The 20,410-nt window shown below is 37.5% G+C and overlaps 1 protein-coding gene across 2 annotated transcripts in view; it reads left to right on the top strand.

The window, feature by feature from the left end:
* The window catches only part of LOC132910725 (laminin subunit alpha lam-3), a 195,805-nt gene that overhangs the window by 48,847 nt on the left and 126,548 nt on the right, over positions 1–20,410 (top strand). For both annotated transcript variants that reach the window (XM_060966630.1, XM_060966629.1), the window contains exon 3: positions 20,007–20,249. In XM_060966630.1, coding sequence (XP_060822613.1) covers positions 20,007–20,249 — 243 coding nt within the window. The remainder of the gene's footprint in view (positions 1–20,006; positions 20,250–20,410) is intronic.

Genomic DNA, 20,410 nt, shown 5'->3' with positions numbered 1-20,410 from the left:
AAACAGAAAAGAATGAAATTATTCGAAAATTTTAATCTCTAATTGTACTGATTAGGTATAACCATCGTGACTGATTACAACTTTTTTCGGCTGCTAGTAACCATTATCAGATGAGAGTAATTTATTTTTGATTACTAATAACTATTATCAATGGCCCGAATTTTAGTTTGATTACCGATAATCATTATCGATGGTGAAAAATTCTTTCGGTTACCGCTAATCGATATTGGCAACAAAAATTTTTTCTGATTACGTTCGACAATCGTCAAATTTTATTAAATAAGATATCGTATTAAGACTTGTACGTTTTATTGAGTAAAAAAACGATATTAAAATATATAAAACAAAGAATAGGATAAATTGTTGGTACGATATTTTTATTAAGCCTTATATTAATATTGCACTTCAGTATCTTCTGTTCTATTCTTTGTTTCGTATATTTTCACACCGTTTTGTCGCTTAATAAAATATATAAGTTTTATAATTAATTTTTTATGTTGTCAATGAATACGTACTAATCATCAGTAATGTTAATAACAATTGACAATATCCAAATATAAACAGAAAAATTTTTTGCCTTCGATAATGGTCATCGGTAACGAAAATCAGATTCTGGCCTTCGATAATTATAATGCTTATTAATAACCATAAAGAATCCCGGTCGTTTATATTGGTTACTGGTAATCAAAATTAAATTCCCGTCATCGATAACGGTTATTTGTACCAAAAATAAAGTTCCCTTCATCGATAATGATTGCCGGTAACCAAACAAATTTTAGTCATTTATAATGGTTATTCGTAACCAAAACCTTTTAATTCAAGATATTATCTCTTATGCCGTAACTTTAAACATGTTTTATGACAGTTACGTCTGATATTAACCTAAATTAAATACAATTATGAACGTTCACCATGGCACATCCTTTGTAAAAAAAGAAATTATTAAAGTTAAATAAAAGGAACTAAGAATTTTATTATAGCAAAGCCGGCAAATGAATATACATCGTATAAATAGACAAAACAGTATATCATAGCGTTTAAAGTCACTTTTATATCATGAACTCGTTCAAAAGAAAATCGCCAATTCCGCCTGCTATCGTTAATATTTAAGATCGAAGTAAAATTGCAGCGAGATCTTAATTTTTCAATCGCGATTCTCTTCGCGTCACGCGTTTCAAATAAATCATCTTCCCCGTGTCCGTATAAAAGTTCCGAGCTTACGGTGAATTAAAAAAGTAACGAGTGCATTTTTTCCCCGCGTCCGGCACGGATGATCATTAATAACAAGAAAGTACCTCCACCCGGGACAGAAAGCTTGCGCGATCAAAGTGTGTCAGGCGATCAGTCAGAAGGGACTTTTTACTGCACGAAACGGTTTAAGAGGCTGCACGGCGGTTCTTTGATTTTGGCCGGCGTGCGCGGACACCATGGCACGTTACGAATTTACCTCGTAATTCAATTCCCACGGCCACTGGCGATAATTACAGACCGCGGTGCTGAACCTTCGCGTACCACCGTGCCGTGTGGCCATCTTTTTGCTCTTTCAACTGACTACAGGTGATTCTGCTCCGTGTTCTCCACGACCAACCGCTCCTTTTCTTCCTGCTTTCTTTCGGTCGGGTCTCTTATTCTTCTCTTTTCTTTTCTTAGCCTCTTTTTCTTCTTTCTTTTATGTGCTCACTTTGGTACTTCTTACCTGCTTTTACAGCGTTGCCCTCATTCACGCCTTTACCTACAGTCTCCTTCTCTTGCTTCTTTTTCCTTCTTCGTTTATCTTCTTTACTACTTACAATTAGCTTCTTCTCGCTCCACTCCTCGTTACTTCTCTCTTTCCCCGCGTTTCTTTCATAAATTTGTAAGTTTTTCTTTCTTGAAATAATCTAGAATATTAAGCCTTTAGTTCTCTTTAACCTTTCTGTCATCGTTCTCTTGTTTATCATCAGTTTTTCTACTAGTTTTGTTTATTACCAAAACCAATAAAAATTCGCTAATCGTAATGTTTTATAATCTCAAAATATCGTTCCCCCAGTCGTCCGATCTCGCTTGACATCGACATTAAACATCTTATTATACTTGATAAAGTAGAAAATTCGAACTTTATTTAATTCCACTTGTCAATTTGAGATACAATTTGCCCTAATAACTTTATTTCATAATCTCGTCGTTTCTTCTTCGCTACATTACTTTCCACGCACATTTCTCTGTTATCATTTCTTACTTCTTTCTTCTCTGTTCCTCTCACTCCTTTTCTTACTCTCTTACTTCTTTCTTCAATTTATTTCCCCTCTCAGCCTCTCTCTACCCCCTGCACAAATTTTATCTCTCATCCAATCTCCCGTTACTTTTTATTTCATTTCTTATCCTCCCATTCGTTCCCCATTTTCTGCCGCAGCTTCTGTCATTGTGCCTCTTGCACACCGTTCTTCTCTTCCTGGTCTCTCCCTATCCCCGGCTATTGGCGGTACACGCGGCACAACAGCGTGAATTATTATCTCGAGCCGCAGTCGAACTGAGGTAGAACTCGTTATTAAGATATTTCGGAGCCCGTGATATTATCCGCGGCCCCTTGTCGATCCTTTGCCGACCAGAAGAGGAAATGACCCACCGTTCGATTGTAGCAATATGCTGGTAAAGAAAACGAAGAACGCGGAAGTTCAGTGATCATCAAGTACTTGTCGATTACTGCAGGCTCCGTTATTTCATGTGTTATTCTTCCCTCCACCTCTTTCTCTCTTTATCTCTCTGTTTACTTTATTTATTTTTTCATAGCCCTTCCCCTCCGGGTTAAAACGCTCTTCTAGTTACAGTTCTCGTTGGTTTAGACTTATGATCTACTTTTCCGCCCACCAAGCTTAATATCTTTCGTACTTAACATCCTTCTTCCTCTATTTTGAAATAGTTATTTTGCTCCTTTATAATGAAAGGTTTGTTCGCTTATGGAAAGAAAGTTCTGATAGATCGTACTTTCTTTCTTTAATGTGAAATATCGATTAGTATCATACATACATAGAGTGTCTCCTGTTTTCCACAAAACGACGTTGATATACTCTGTGCATAAAAACGAGGAGAAAATACCACATGAACAACTGATGTGATCTTAAGAAAGCTCGGACAGCTTTAAACAGCGCCGCGCACAATTAACCCTGTGTGCGAGATTCACAAAAATTTGTCAGGTGTCCGGAAAAGTTCAAAGCGGACGCGCTACGTTTGCCGGCCACCATAACAGCTGTCCAATTAGCGCGTTCGAGGCCGCCATAAATTCCTGTTCGATGAGCTGCGTTCTTTCCCGTAATAACCCATGGGGGAAGGGCTGTTTCCCAGGAAGTAACTCGCCACCCACTTTGGACCACCGTTTTCGTCGGTGAAACTTCTTACAGGCGCGAACAGAGAGGCGGAAACTGCGAAAGAAAACCACGAAAAAATTAACCGGTATCGAGAGATGGTAACGACTTCGTGACCGGCCGCAGAGCTTGAAAATGTGAGAAAATCGAGGGCGCGAGCTGCTTGGCGATAAATCAATAGAATCTTCTGGTTCACCAGCCGAAAGACTGCTTCGGGGAAGACATACCTATCGGTTGTAATAAAAGAAACTTTTCTTGACTGGATATATTGCATCTCTAAATATGTATAATTCGAGGCTACACTGATTTATAATGGGCATTAGGATCGTTTATGTGGATGAACTCGCGCGTGAATATGCGCACGTTGCCTTGATATTTGCGCAGGATCGTGACCAGTTTCCACTTGTCCAGGTGAAAACGGTTCGACGCTGATGAATCGGCCGGAACTAATCCTTCAGCTTTGATGACGGACTGGTAAACGCGATGCTTGCCGGTTGAGCATCTTGCAGGTTCAACGAAAAGTTAACCAAAGAAAGTGCAATGGCAGTACGTGATACAATGAAATGAACATTCACGAAGTTTCGACAGTTCAGTTATACGAGTAAATGGATTTACGGAATGAAGAACGGAAAACCGCAAATACAGGTCCTCTTATTGCACATCTACCGTTTATTCACGATAGGTGTTAAAAGAAGGTTTGTGAAATTGGCATCGTCAAGTGCGAAGTAAAAAACGAACAGTATTCGTTTATCCACATTTGTCCAATGAAAACGTTCGTTTGTATATTCTTCGAAATAAGATGATGACCATCTGAAAAGAAATTTGTCATCAGCACCTGCATGAACATTTTTCATTGATTTGTAAGTGGGATGTGACTGTTCCATGATTTGTCCACATTTGTCCTGATCCAAATTTTCATTTGTCCATTTCTCAAGAAAAGAATCGCTCGCGTTACAATTTCCATCGTACGTTCCCCTGTTTGATACGTTGACCGCCATAAACGTCGATGATACGCTTTACTAAACTTTTTTTAGCGATTAAAATCAGATAAATTCGATGGACTAAAAAAATCTTCAAGGATGTTAATGATGTAGATGACATTGTCAGAAGAAAATAAGCGAACACAGCATAGTATCTTGGAGAAATTAAATGTTAGTACGTGTAGTATATTCGAATCTATTGCGGCTCCCAGGACGGAATATATAAAATTCGCGTGGCAGTCAACGTGTTAACTTGATCTATACCTGCTACGTCGCGCATGTACACACGATCAAGCGACTTCACGGCAATTAAGCTCATACCGCACCACACGGCTTCTGGTTATTTTTAAACTGGTTTCCACGATGCACACGACACAGGGAACGTAAACGGTTCTGTTGCATTAAATAATTGCATTGGAACGGGAGAATGAGAGGGTGCAGCCACGACGTCACGAGGCGATTATTTCACCTGACGTTCGACCTGTTCGCGCCGTTTCCTTCGTCTTTTAATCGCTCGAAGGCAAGCGAGCCGAAGCGCTTTCGTGCTCCGTCGAACGTGTTATGCAGTTTTCCAACGATACTATCTTGTAATCCATATAGGAACACGCGGTGAATTGCATTTGAGATTGGTTTCTTCAATATGGTATGGTGACCTCGCGTGACCAATCAAATATAAAAATCATTCAAAAAAACGAATTCTTTTTCAACATCGTTGTGAGCGCGACAGCACGTTAGCTGATACCGAATCGAGCATTACACTCATGTACGCCTAATTTAGTTACCCTAAGAAATCTATTTCCAATAAACACAATTTAAATATCGCAGCTGCCTCGGAGCTTATTTTTGTAAATCTTTCAATTCGTGTTTGGTTCTCTTATGCTAGAAATAAAAATTTTCTATTAGAAAAATAAATCTGGGAAAACTGATGAATTTAAGAATTACGATTCGTCATGAAAAGAGATTTAGTAAAAATCAACGAATAAAAGCAAGAGAAACGTTTAAATTCAGAAATGGTCGTATCCGATATAGCACGTGTGTACAGCATCGAAAATCGCCGGAAATATTCCTTGCAGGTATTCTTGAAAAATTACGCAGCACATTTTCTATCAAGTTTGACATAGCGCGCTTCTTGCAATGTCAACTATAATTTCGTCAATTCTCAGCATATTTTGATAAAACTTCTACAGAATATTCTTCATGATACCCTGTATATATGTACAATTAACTAAATAAAATCAATGTAAATGATAAGTGTCCTCAACCTTGTGCCTCATTACTACCAAGATTTGATATATCTCCAAAACGTAAACCAAAAAGACAAAGAAGGAAATATCACGAAGTACACATTTGCATCGCGAATCAACATGTTGTTAATGTATATCGAGGCAGACGAGATATTATTCGTTTTCGCTGTAATCGAAGGCGCGAGGGTTTGCAGCATGGATGCACGATAAAGCAACGCTAGAGAGAGACGGCTAACAAAGAATAAATGCAGTACATAGCGGACCGTTTATGGAGGAGGCCTTGTGTCGCGCCGCAGGTATACTGGAGCAGGTATTTACCCGCGCAGGTTGTACACGGTACCTGCATACTTTCGGTTCCTCCGGCACCGAGCCGATCGTTCGTACAAGTATTCACGGCGTGGTTCCTCGAGCCAGGGAACGGCACGAAAAAAAGAGATGAACGCTTGGAGAGATCCACAGGAGTGGAACATCCTTTTCGCTCGAAATGCTGATTCTGGTGCGAAGATCGATTGAATCTCTTGGTGGGAGCGTAATCGAGGTACCTCTGAATTTTTTGCCGAGAAAGAGTCAGGGTACAATGAGTATCTTGCTATATCACAAATATAAATGTATGAATATACCGTACAATATAAGGTAAACACCAGTTTACATATTCTAATATTGTCTCACGATGTCATCACGTTTTTGGAGTCCAAGATCAGCCGAAGACGTGTTCAAATGTATTTTTTCGTTCGCTGCAAGACGCAATAGAGAAAGACACACGTTTCCTGGATAAAAATACTGGTGGCGTGTTTGTTGAATATTAAGAAGTACTATGATAAAGTTGTTAGAATTTCATTATTTCACATGAATTCTGAAACACGAATTCTTCGTAGCCTTTAACATCCGACAAACTTCACTCGTCGAAATTTAAAAGACCAGAATTCCAATTATAAAACTCCTAAATAACGAACGAGAGGAAATTATATCCGATACGAGGACGTTTAAGGAGGCAAGCAATTAACAGTTAAAAATAACGAAACATCGTCGGTAAATTGACGATTTCATCGGCCGTGGTCCTGGTAACGGCTGACGAGGAAGCGTGCCTGTGTTCCAGTCGCAAAATTCTCGTGAAAGCGAATCGAGTCGTAAAATCGACTGCCCAGGACCACCCAAAGCCCGAGATAATACGTTTCTTTGGACTTTCTCGGGTGATGAAGGCGATTTCGCTGGTAACGAACAGCCGCGGCCCGTGAAACGGCTGAAAAGGCCTTGCACCCCCTTTATGCCATGCACAATACATACAATAAATTAAACAGCGTCACGATTGATAATTAACCGGCAACGTAAACGACCCTTTAAAGTTCTTGCGCCCGGCTTGGCTCGTATATCCTGTAACAAGCATGATTTTTGGCATTGTTTGTTAACTCGAATGGCCCACAGAAAGCCGAGTAATTAAGAGATCGTTTAAATGATTTTCTCGTTTGCTACAAGTATTCGACTCTTTGAAGAGGATCAACGTGATACAATGGACAGAGTTGTTAAATACGTTTAACTACATACGAGCATAACGAGCTAACAGTATGGAAGATATATGAAAGGGTTGCGATGTGTGTAAAATATGAAATTGGAAAGTATGATTTATGGAAGAGTTTATGAGAGTTGTCTTGGGTGTAGAGACTATAGGGAACTAGGTTGAGTCCATCATTTTGTATTTTCTTTTTTTTTTTATTGCACACAAATATATAATACCACATATATATATATATATTACCACATAATATATATTACCACAAAAATATAATTATTAATATATGTTAACATGTTACATATGTTTGCAAAAATATCTTTTAATTTCCTACAAAATAATAAAGAATGTCGTGATCTTATCAATGATACTTTGACGAGTCGTATATTTAATTTTAAACGAATAATTTATATGTCATACGATATATATATATATATATATATATATATATATATATATATATATATATATATATTTGTTGATTCCACAAAAGGATAGTCAATATTGTTTTTTATCATTAATTTATCACTCATGTATTTCATTCATTTATTTTATTTATTTATACATTGGTTTTAAGATCTGATTAACAATATAGTCATTCATGTATTGTTAATAGAGATGGACTAAAATATCCACATATTTACACATATGTAGATTAAATTATGAACAAATTATAGAAGAAGAAACAACATTCTGTCACAAACGAGAGAATGAAAAGGATATAGAACTGAATGGCGAACAGTTTTCCGGATACTGTTGCGTAACGCACTACACTGTTCGCTCCTGTACACGCGCTCAGAGGAGCACTGCAAAAGATTAATGATCCTAAGTGGGACCCGCCGTTTGGTCTCCTATTCGACGGAAGTTTATATCGGATCGAGACGCGGGCACTTCCTCGTGTCCAGGCTAATTTCGCCACTCACATACGTAGCTGTAAATGCATACATACTCGCCAAGATTTCTTGTTAACGTTTAGAATCGTGCGTGCGTTTGCGGTTCACGCGAATTACTTTTGGCAATGGTGCCATCGCAAAACCAGGTCCAAGCCAAGATCACGTTGGCAAGAGACCAGGACGTGGAATTTCCGTGGCAGACCGCGCGGAGTCCGCTCGTCGATTTTGCGTCCGCGGGTTTCATGGTAAACGCGGATCAACGCGTTATGGAGAACCCAAAAGGTCTCGACAATTCGCTACTTGGAAATCTCTGACAAACTTCGATAAATCGTTTTATCCATTTTCTGATGGAGTTATCGATCTTCAATTGACAGATCGTGATCTTGAGGAAGGTTGCAAAGGTTCTTTCGCAGGTAACGAGTCTAGGAATCTTTAATTAAAAATGGAAATAGTTCATTGCACTTTCTGTACGATTTACTTGTTACACACCTTGTTTTGATGGGAATCGCAGGCTACCACCTTTCGATTCACTGGACGCATGTACGTGCGCGTAAAACAACCAGACTTAGAGCGATATCGTGTTACCAATATAGAAGGTGGACGTATTAATTGCAGATGGATTTAAGGTAACACGAGACGACATAATCCGATTATGAGGCTCATGTCGGCTAGACGTCAGTTTCGACGACGAGGATTTCTGGTTGAATATAAGGTTACGAGATCTTGCGGTTTGCTACATCGTCGATGTTCTTCCTTTTTTCTTTCTTGTTGTGATCGAAGTTTTTCCACGTTTATTCGATGGATTACGAAAACGCTTGAATACATCGACTCGAAACGTTGTTTTAAATTTAACTACGATTTGGGTATCGTACGTAAAATTTAATTTAACGAGTTTCAACCTAAAAATCGTATCGCATCGACGTTAGTAATTTAAATATTCGTTATAATGTTATATTTATATAATAATTAAATATCCTTAAATAAGATCTTATATCCCATTTTAAAATTACGCTTAACCTAAAATTTCTCTCAAATTCGACTTTATTCGAATTCGTTTATTGTCGCAAAAAGTCTGTCTCGAAAAGGTAAAATATCCAAGAATACTGTCGGACTTACACGATAAAATGGAGCCATTACTCGGATTACACAAGTCAGAAATCGTATCAATATGGAATCCAGATATTCAAAAATAACCTGGAACTTGGATTGAAATAAGAATTACTTTTCATCTTGAACGTAGTTTCCAACGATGTACCGCCACTCGTGATAAACGTTCTTCAGGCTCCGTTCCGCGTGCTTGTACCACACGGAACAAGAAGAAGAAGAAGAGGAAGAAGAAGGCAAGGGGCGAGAGTTGGCAGAAGAGCTAGAAAGGTTGTATCGTAAACAGATCTCGCGTCACGTTGTTATCCGCGATAGCATCTGGAGAAGCGACACCTCCGCGAAACGTGGCTTTATACGCGTGTCCGCTCAACTCCACGCGAACGTTTCACGCGTGTCGCCGACAATAAGCGTCGTGCGATCGTTTACCAGCGCTACCTACTATTTGTATCGCGTTGTATCCAGCTGGTCGTCCGAAGGGTTTGTGCGAGATTGTAATCATTTTTGTTAAGGCTAGCAACCGAAGAACAAGACTGGAGAAGGAAAAAGGAGTAAATGGAATTTTCTTTTTAAATAGGTATATACATTTGTGATAACATCGTGATTTCTATCTTCGAAACACTACAAAGTAATTATTAACGATTAGCATTGATGTTTAGGATGTGATAATCTGGTATGAAATTATGTTTTGCGAATTTGAATGTTTCTCTGTTACATGAAATAAAACTTGTTTCGGTTTTTATGCGCAATTTAATTTATAGTTTTAAGTCGTATGAAACGTATAATTTAGAGTTTATCCTTTTTAATGCGTTCATAGCGTGTCCTCTCTGAATTAAGAACCTTCTTGGATCAATAATTGAAATGGATATAAGATGTTTTTATTTCTTGTATTTCGGTGAATAAATCATATATTATATTGTGAGAAAAATGAAAATATTAAGTGATGTTTGCAGGAGATGAATGAAAATTGAGTTTGTATCTTATTAAATATTGGGTTATTACAAGCATGAAAATTAATTGAAACGCAAAGTTATATTAAGTTCACTCATTCTATTTGCATGTTCAATATAAAAAATCATTACGAACGACAGTTGTGCAAACTTTCAGTATTAATATACTGCTCTCATGTACATAGCCAAACATTAAAGCGAAATGTTATCTAAATTAGAAATATGAAATTCTATTAACACATTCTCTTGTCAGTTAGATAACGTCGCTTTTTTTGAAACATTTATCAGCATTCCATATTTAGCGTATCTTAAATCGTAATATGTAACCAATATATATACTTAGCTATGCTTAATACGTTTCAAGATAAAGCAAATCTATTTACATATATACGTAATTGGCTATCAATTGGAACAATATGTTTATTTCTATCTCTTATTTCGTTTTATCTTCTAATAACTTTGAGCATTGGAGAAAGAACGTGGTATGAGTATTACGAAAGATGTAAAACATAATTTCTAATTAACTTTTTGTAAAAAAGACTAAAAGAAAATCCTGATATTTTATCATGCTTCAATGAAGAAATCCGGGCGAAGTATATACCTACATTAATATATTAGCATATTTTGCTTTAAAATTTGCATAAACGATTGCTCTTCGTTTCAAGAAAAATATCCATACTTCGATACATATATCCTAAAAAATTAAAGAATAAAAATTCAATTTCCACAAAATTTTTCGAAACAGTATTTTGATACGTACCAGTCAGTCCAACACAAACTATTATTCCAGCTACCTAAAAATCCATCAGTCACTTTCCCTACTTTCAATTTAATTGCTATTTCAATACCTACGATAACTCATATTTTTCAATAACATTAGCTGATTCCACAAAGAAACTTCCTCCCTAATATTCAAAATTGTATGATCCACATCGAACCAAAAATCCGCAGATTTCGGTCGGAAATTTTCGAAAGTGGAAAGAAGCGGGTCGTGGTAAACGTGTATCGTTTCCAGTGTTTCTTACGAGCGATGGTGTCGGGCATCCCTTTATGGGCGCGTCGCAAGACCGTAAGACCCCCGTTGAAGCGAGGCTAAGGGGCACCACTAATAAATTGGCATTGTGCGCTATCTTGCAAGGTCCGTAAATGGGGTGCAGCGAGGTGCAGCGGCAAGAAAGTTTACCGGACAGACGGTTCCTGGAGCCGGTAAGGCTTGAAGTGCTCCTCTTTGCGTGGCCGAGACTCGTTCCTCAGGGTCGGGGTTTCATCGAAGAAAGGGCGACGCTTGTCGTTATTAGAATTCTTGGACGCTTTGGTTTTCAAGGAATCGTCCGTGGTTTCTTCTCGTCGAAAATGCCTTCCTAGACTCTTAGTATAGTAATAGTAATGCACATTTCAAATTGGAATGTACAGCGTTGCGCAAAAGCCTTGCACCAAATTGTTTTGTTATGGTAACTGAATTTATTTTTAGGGATTTTTAAGTATTTTTGCTACGTTTCTTTCACATATAACGGTACTACTTATACATCTGTACTGCTATCTACTACAAAATTATAACATTCGTTCTTTTACTTAGAGTGTCCCTGGACGATCAATAATGTTGTTAATATTTCAAAGTTCTCGACGAAGATTCAATTTCTCAATAAATATTGAAAATATTGCATTGACAGTATTGATCCTTTTAATTGAGAATCTTGAAATATAGAAAATACATGTATTGATAATCTAAAGGCACTCTTATATTCTTCTCAAAAATTTTCCTTCGGTGTATCGCAATTAACACGAAATGTCAAGTGTGCGAAGTAAATTACAAAATCATGTACACTTGTTTTCTCTCTTTCATTAAACAATTTGAATCTTCTTTTTTCCCAACAAAATTTTTATTTAAAATTATAATATACTTACACAGAAGAATACGATGATCTTTGCTCTATAATAATCGTGCAATGTATAAATATGAAATGTATTTTCTGTCATTATTAAAATCTTTGCATAGCTTTCTTTACAAAATCTTTAGACAAAAAAGGACTTTCCCTTCTCGAAGGGAAGTTCTAAATAAAAAAAACAACAGGAAGTACAAAGGAAAGTGTGAAAATTGCTTCATTGTACTTTGGAAATATAAATACAAATTACAGATTCAGGATAGCTCACGGGAATTTCTCGGCTGAAAATTGCCAGTGCATTATCGGCATAAGACTTTTTGCTCCTTTCGGCTTACCCTTTGCACGAGCGTGTTCACGCGGTCAGAAAATAGCGATTGCTTATGTATTCAGAATATCTGCCCTACACCGAGAATAGAGTGTGCAATTTACTTTAGCGTTATATCATCCGGCGCGTGAAAACAAAAGTACAGGGGCGTAGAAAACGAATGAATGGTCGGAATGATGCGGCAGTTCATCTCTCTTTGTAAGTTACCGATGAAATTGCCAACGACGAGGAACGTTCCAAGCATAGACGCGCATGCAGTTTTCCGTCAAAGAGCCAACCGCCGAAGATAATAATATTTGTGATGTGTAATTTATGATGTGGAATATTAGGTCGTTACAGACGAGATAGTTGAATTTTTCATAACACTTTCAATATCTCTAGCTTTATTGAAAATAATATTAATCAAAGCGTAATCCATCAATTTCAATACACTTTGATCATCGTAAAACGTATTACGATTAAAGTGATCGTTCGAAAGTTGTCGATAATTTTTCGATTTATTTTTTAATGTTTTCTTGCCTAGCATATCAGCGTCGTATTATTTATTTTGTTAATTCAACACGAAGCGTTCTCGATCGCGTTATTTCTTTAAAAACTTGTATTCCTATCAAAAATGGAAGGAAATTATTAAAGAAAGAATGAAAATTCGAAGTAATAAAATTTGTATTAAACGGTTAAAAATATTCAACGTGCCAAGTAAAGTAAAAGAAGAAAATCGATCCAAGATTCGATACAATTACGATTGAACATTGTAGGAAATATAATTTTACGTGAAGCTTTCAGCCAAAGGTTTTTAATATGATATGACGCCAAGTATAGAAATTTTATTAGTAGGTTCGTTTATCAGGTTAACGAATAAAATTTATAGTTTCGCACGATCATTCTATAAGATTTATTGCGATTGTAAAAATATCGTCGTGAGCTTTAAGAATACTCAACGCGATGGATTTGAACAAGGTGCTAAGAAAGTTCCTCGGTTCCGCCACCTATAATTAGTGTATTTAGATATTGGCATGATTTACGCGGCCAGTCGCGGACAATTTGAGAGCTCACAGTCTGCGAATTCGGAAGTGGAGGCACTTTGTCAACCAAAAAGAACACAGTTGACTTTTAGATGTGTTTTAGATTTATATTTATCGTGCTGAAATGAGGATAATAAAAATGACACTTACGGTTTGAACGGTACGAACCCTTTACGGCTGTGTCATTGACCAGAAAATATTTATACGAATGAAATTAGACGATTGATGGCACTCGTGATTGCGATTATGGAGCGATTCGAGCATAGGGTGCAAACATTACCCACTGAAACGCGAAATGACGATCATAAACTGCATCATAAAGCGGATGGAAATGTTGAATCGTGACAACATTTGTTGTCTACACAGAGTTTAAACATATGCTCATTATATATGATGGTTTGATCTTAATGAAATCAATACAAATTTTGGATATATAACTCGATTAGCAATTTCGTTTTGTGGTAGACGAAAATTGTTCTTGTATCGACTTAATTATCAAATTTAATTTGTTAGCTTCTTGTCCTTCGTACTGCTTCTCTTATAAAAAATAAGCATATTTGACAAATATCATTTCACCTCAAAAATAATTTTGTGTAACTTTTAAAATTTCCTCGCAATAAGTGTGGTCAGAAAACCACTCCTCAACCAAATCACGATTACGAATGGATTCCACTAAAAACAAGCACTTTGTAGGAGAGAAAAATTATATAACAACGTAATACAATACCTTCTTAACACGGAACAATCAAAATTACAGGATGTTTTAAATCTTTTTTTTAAATTGCTTTTTATAGGAAGAGAGAAATTTTTAAATAGGAAATTAAAATTTTACGTATCTTTTCTCAAATTCTCCATATTTACTCCATATTTACAAACATTGTTTCACAAAAATTGACAAACCAGAATATACAATGAATGACGAACGATTTTTTCTAATCATCTTTAGATTTTTGGGAAATTATCGCTTGCGTTTGTATTACATATAGACCAATGATATCATCGAATAATACGATCAAACTCGAGCAATGATTATTTCCATTTCTGTCCACTGCATGCCGCTCTGTACGACGTGGTTAATTGTAAACAGTTCCGCGGATCTAATTAGCTACCATATGGTGTCTCTCTGACGACTGCTTGACTAATTCTCAGGGTAATCTTCGTGTCGTAAATTGTTCCGAGAAGATGCGACCTCCGAGTCAAAATGCAATTTGTGTATCATTTGAGGTCGTAATTGGACTGCGGTTAATTTTGTACGCGAACATTGCATTTACACACAAATGCTTTAAAAGCGTGTGGATGCGTATGTGGCGAAAAATTATAGTGTCAGAAAACATTTTTTTAAGAGTCGTTGAGATTCGTGGTACAATAGACAAGATTCTCTTATTCCTCGAAATTGAGTACTTTGTAACTTGTTTTATAAGAGGTGTCGTTTGTAATTAAATAGGAATATCTGTTTGCGAAAAGTATCAGTCCATACAGAGTTTGAGTTAATGAAATTTTCTATATGACAAGGAAATCTCTAATTTTGATCATTTTATCAAATTTCTAAAGAGTTACAAATTTCCTAAATTGGCTTGTCTCCGTTTTAGATATTGTAAGTAGCAATAAATAAGATAGTTCGTATATAGCGATATTAAACTATCATCCATATTGAATATTTATGTTTTATACGTAAACGTAAAATTTGCACCTACCAAATTTCATATAGAAATTCATTCAAAGTAACTTCATAAAATACCAGTTACAAGCAAATTTAAGGAACATTTCCTATAAAATACAATTGTGAGCAGCATTCGCGATGCTCCATGTCCGACCGAAACATAATCTCGATCGCAACGGTGAGCCGTAGCTTGAGACTTCCCAGTACACCTGTATAACCGTACAATCGACGATAAAATCTCTTCCATTACAACGCAATCTGGCTCGATCTACACGCGTTCTTAGCGAAGGATCGAGTCTGATCGCCGACTCACGGCCCGACGCCGATCCGGTCATTATTGACTTTCTTCATCTCCTGAGCTTCCACTATAAAGCCATTTCTGTCATTCGATGCTAATACCGGCCGTATCCTTACAAGGCTGCGCCGATGTGTTCGAGCTCGAACGAAGGCGACTAGTCGTCGACCCGATCGTGGGAGCCTTCCCTTGGACGTGGTGCCCGCTTCTTCGGACCACGAGAATTCCGCTCTTCCTCTGGCAGCCTAACAAAAAAATCGTGTTTCTCGGATGCTTGAAGCGAGATCGAGCGTGACTTTTGCGGTCGTAGTCACTTTTAATTTTCTTCGAACCGATCACAACCACTTCTTTCCTCCTTTGGTCGAACCCTTTCCACGCGTTTGACCGTAAGTTTTACGAGGCATTCCGGAAATGTCGAACTTTTTGAAAAGAATTTGTGTTCTAGATTAGCTAATGTTTGATACGTTCGTTATTGATATAAGTTCTATCAGATACGCTAAATGAACATATAATTCTCGTATAGGATTTATTTCCTGGTTACAAAGCTATGAAAGTATCGCGTATGCACTTCAAAGATGACACAATTTAAACGAGTTCCTCGGGAGAAGCGAGAAGCGATTTGAAAAATCATAAGAGAGTTACATTTATTAAACGTATGATGTTGGCGAAAGTTATGGATTCTGGGAAACAAGGATGAAATAAAAATGATATTTCATTCTTGTAATTTTGAAGATTCATATCCGATAAACGTTTCAACGTTGTTACCTACATATTCTGAAGCTGCCAACTCCAAAGAAATTTAGAAAATCTTTAAAAGGTAGTGCACTTTAAATTCCCATAAAAATAAGCATGTATCTCTTCTAACATTATTTTTGCTACATCTTTGTTCAAAGTTAATTCAAAGATTAATGAGTTTCAAGTTTATTTTAGACTACTTCATTATTAAAACACGAACAATAATTGTACTAGTCCTATGTAATTTATATATTTTTTGTGAATATAATACAACCTATTATATTCCTCCCCCCCCCCTTTTTAATCAATTTTTACCGCAAATGTTCTGGAGGAAAGTAGAAGATAATAAAGAATAATTTTATATACTGGCGTGTTCGACGCAATCTGAGCGAAGTGCTTCTATGAAGCTGTGAGTGCAACATAATCGAAGTCTTCATGGTAGTGCGCTGTGGAAAGGTCGCGTTGGATAGGGTGCGTTAAGCATACAGCCCTTGACGTGTTTTCTTGCAGGGTCATCCAATCGAGCTTACTACTATTTACACTGAGGCAAACCCATCGAAGATAAACGTGCTGGCCCTTGAACCGAGAAGACCGGTTCGAAGCACTTTTTTCACACGATCCGTTGAAAATTAAAGTGCTTACTTGATGACTTCATGAAGTCCTCCATTATCGATTCTCGACAAATTTTCTGCATTCTTCTGTAAGAATATATCACGATGTATTTATCGTTTTTGTTATTTGCATGGCTGATAAACAAATTTCGCTCTGCAAAGAGAGGTTCTTTCTTTCCTCAATTGACACGTCAAATATCAAAGTAGAAAAATTTATTTCGTTAGATATCTCGATGAAAGTTTTCTGGTATTTTGCGATCGTACTGATCTTAATTAATACGTATATTTCTGTCCCTCTCTTTTTAATGCAAATTCGATTGAATCGAATTACAATAAGGAGCGCGAAATATTTCGAGCAATGTTGGTTATTTTGACGAACAGCGAAATGGTTGAGCAACAACGACTGTCATCCGTAAAACACCGAATGTCGTTTCATTCGAATCGAAACGACAGCGTAGAATCATGTTTGTTTTCTCCGCGTTCACCGACGTCCGTCGACATCCGAGATGGCGAAGAAAATCCAATATATACCCCGGTTGCTTGTATAGAAAGCGTCAACCTTGAACTCCGAATACACTGTCGGCTTCTACACGACCTACCCCATGACGAGGCACGCGATGCTGATAGCAGAGTCGAAGAAGCAGACGAACACGTGCAGCCAGTGTAAATATTTAGCCTTCGGAACGTTTGCACGCCGTGCTGTGTGTGTCGTACTTTTCCTCTTCGCTTCTGCTTCGTCTTCTTCGTAAGTTCGTTGTGAGATTTCGGGACGCGCACGTTGCGTCCGTAAATACCGACGACGCGGTTGGATCGCTTCGTAAATGGATTTAAAAACGATTTTGTGGCGTGGCAGACTCTTGATCGATGCGTTTCGTTGTTGTATTAAATCGTGTTAGCCCTTTCGATGGTTAGTAATCAATTATAACGTATTATATACGCAAGGCGTATACGTACAGATAGGTAGAAACATTAATCTACATTCAAATAAACACCCAAGTCTCAACAGTAAATCTCATGGTCGTCTAACTCCGGCGTAGAAAGCTTCGCCAATTCCACGCCCACTTCGCATCTCCACAAACTTTTCGATATTTCAAAAACTACGTCTGCAAGGGATCGGTCAAGGTATATTTTGACAGTCTTTAATACGATTGAAAGAATTTGATTGGTCAATTCATTGAAAAAGCTGCATCTACATTGTCAGATCGTACTTTACGATCAGCGCGTATCAATGTAAAGCGTTCCAGTCCAGAAATCTCTAATTCTCATAGAAATCTTCTAATGTTTTTAAAAACTGAAACTAAAGGAAGCAACGAAGGTCTGATTTAAAACAGGCTGCCTCGGCTTCAATATTAACGAGCAGATTTCCATGATTCGACTAGTTGGAAGGATCTGCTACATGCACAGACCGAGCAAGAGGATCGGATAATTGAAGTCCGCTTCCTCGGGATTCGGATCGAGCGTCCCGGACGAAGTCCTTAGAAGGAAGCGGACCCCGCCGGTATCGCGGACATGCGATCTGTCTTTATGGTCCGAAAGTGGGCGTCGGTCTGGCCTCACAATGCCAGCGTAACGACGACACAACGAGGACAACGACAACGACAAAGACGGACCCGACGAGAGAATGAGGGACTCCTGTCTTGTTAACCCGACGAAACAGGGCGACGCGTGTCTGCTCGACGACACAACGTCCACCGTCGAGACGCGATAGCCCTCGTGAGTTACTGTTCCATTCGACAAATTATTAAAAGAATGAGAAAAGTTGGGTGGCTGCTAGTTTTTGTCTTTATGGAGACTCGTTTACCGAGTAAAAGAATATTGTAATTCATCGTACTGTTTATTACTCGTTAATTCGCTGTATAATTTCCATTATCATTTGCAACTTTTTTCCATCTTAATGACAGCTTGTGTATTTCTTTGTGGTAAAAGGATTCGTCCTTGAAAGCGAAACACTCATCCAGTGGCTGTTTAACATCTCCATCTTCGTAAAACGTTTTTTCCATTTAACTACTTAACGACCATACACGTGTTAACAGGCTTTCAAATTTCTGTCTACCTTCCTTCATCTCGTGTTAACACGCTCCTACTTTGTCGGTTGAATTTATACAAAACTAAAAATATTCGCGTACCAGTTCCAACGAGGCTTACTGGGCGGCACTTGGCAGATTTTATTCCGCTAACTACCATCAAAGGAAATCTTTGCAGGCAATCTGTTGTGCGTTCGCGAAAGACTGACAAAAAAGATCCGTAAAGAATCGAGGCATCGTTGTAAAGATTGCAGCACACTCTTATGCATTATACCATGTTTCCGTTTGTACACCATAAGTGATACATAAAAATTAATTGTAAAAATCTAAATATACAATGTGCTTTATAAAGACATTTCTCCTCCCAGAAAACATCGAATATTCGTCTCACAATTTCTCATCCTATCGCTCTGCGTATGAACGAATTAATAGTATTGCGAAATTTTATAATTTTCAGAGAGCTGATTTTGTCTAAAATATCTTTTTTTCTGTTTTAAACATGATGCGTTATTGGGTATGTTAATCGGTTACTAAATCTATCAATTTTTGCAAAATATTTCGGTCCTTAAGGAGTTAAGAAATATTGTATAAGAAGTTGTCAATAATTCCATACCTCGTTTCAAATAATTATACTCAGTTCTTATACTGAATCGGATGAATTCAACTTGGTAAATCTTGACTTAAATCTTGAATGTGACTGCGAGAGTATAGTGGTTCAGACGTATAAGATTAGAATGGTTAGGATGTACGAGGAGAAAGTGCAGATATTCAAATTGGTACTGTCATAACTAGTAATAGTGTTTTAATTCGAACACAATAAAACATGTCGCTTTCTTTGCAAACATTGCTACAGGAAACACTATTTTCTAACAAAATAACAAGATTCGTATATCCTGTGGAGTAACGCGAACGACGATCGCGAATTGTTATTTGTTAGCACCGCGGGAAACGTGGCACAGCCAGAAACGTGGCACAGCCAGATGGATCGTGAGTAATTCAGCCACGTGGATTATTCCATACTATTCCTGCGTGCTTGAAATTAATTATCCAGTAGAAAATTCACCAGACTCCGCAGGGATTCTGGCAAACTGCAGGGTATCTATGGTTCTCTGTCCTCTAACTCCCTTTCCGCTATTACACACCGAAATGAAATGGCTCGGCATATCGTAGGCATTCTGTGTACCATTGGCGATTCTCTCTGAAAGACGAAACACCACGTTAAACGATTAAAATATTTTGCATTTTGATGCAATTTTTTGATATCCTCGTGCTAGAAAGTATCGAAGTTTAGAAATATTTAATTTATTGGTGTAACAGTCTTGACCTTAAAATCTTTATGGCGATCTTGCTGCATTATAAATTGTTAGGAAATATATATTATATAAATATATTTTATTGGGAATAAATGAATATAATATCTAATATATCTGTCCAGGTGTATCAAATAGAGTACGTAATTGTGAAGGCAGCAAATTCACCAAGGCCGGCCGCATGGATTTTGGAGAAATCTATCGATGGCGAAAATTTCCAACCGTGGCAGTATTACGCACCAAGCGATGAAGAATGTTGGACGCGGTACTCTGTGCCGCCTGTTACCGGAAAACCTATTTACATCGGGGACGACGATGTGATATGCACCAGTGTCTTTTCCAGGCAGACTCCTATGGAAAACGGAGAGGTAAGGGCGCTACTATCTTTATTCGTATTTTTGGCTATGTACTGTGAACGAATCTTATACCACCCAGCGAATAAATATTTTTCCTTTACAAATGAATATAAAGATACTCGATAAAAATTGTTAAAAATTGATTAATTGGAAATAATACTTTAGATAAGTTT

This window comes from Bombus pascuorum, chromosome 9 (assembly GCF_905332965.1).
Source record: "Bombus pascuorum chromosome 9, iyBomPasc1.1, whole genome shotgun sequence".
NCBI classification, from domain to species: domain Eukaryota; kingdom Metazoa; phylum Arthropoda; class Insecta; order Hymenoptera; family Apidae; genus Bombus; species Bombus pascuorum.
This window is presented reverse-complemented; position numbering and strand designations above follow the sequence as displayed.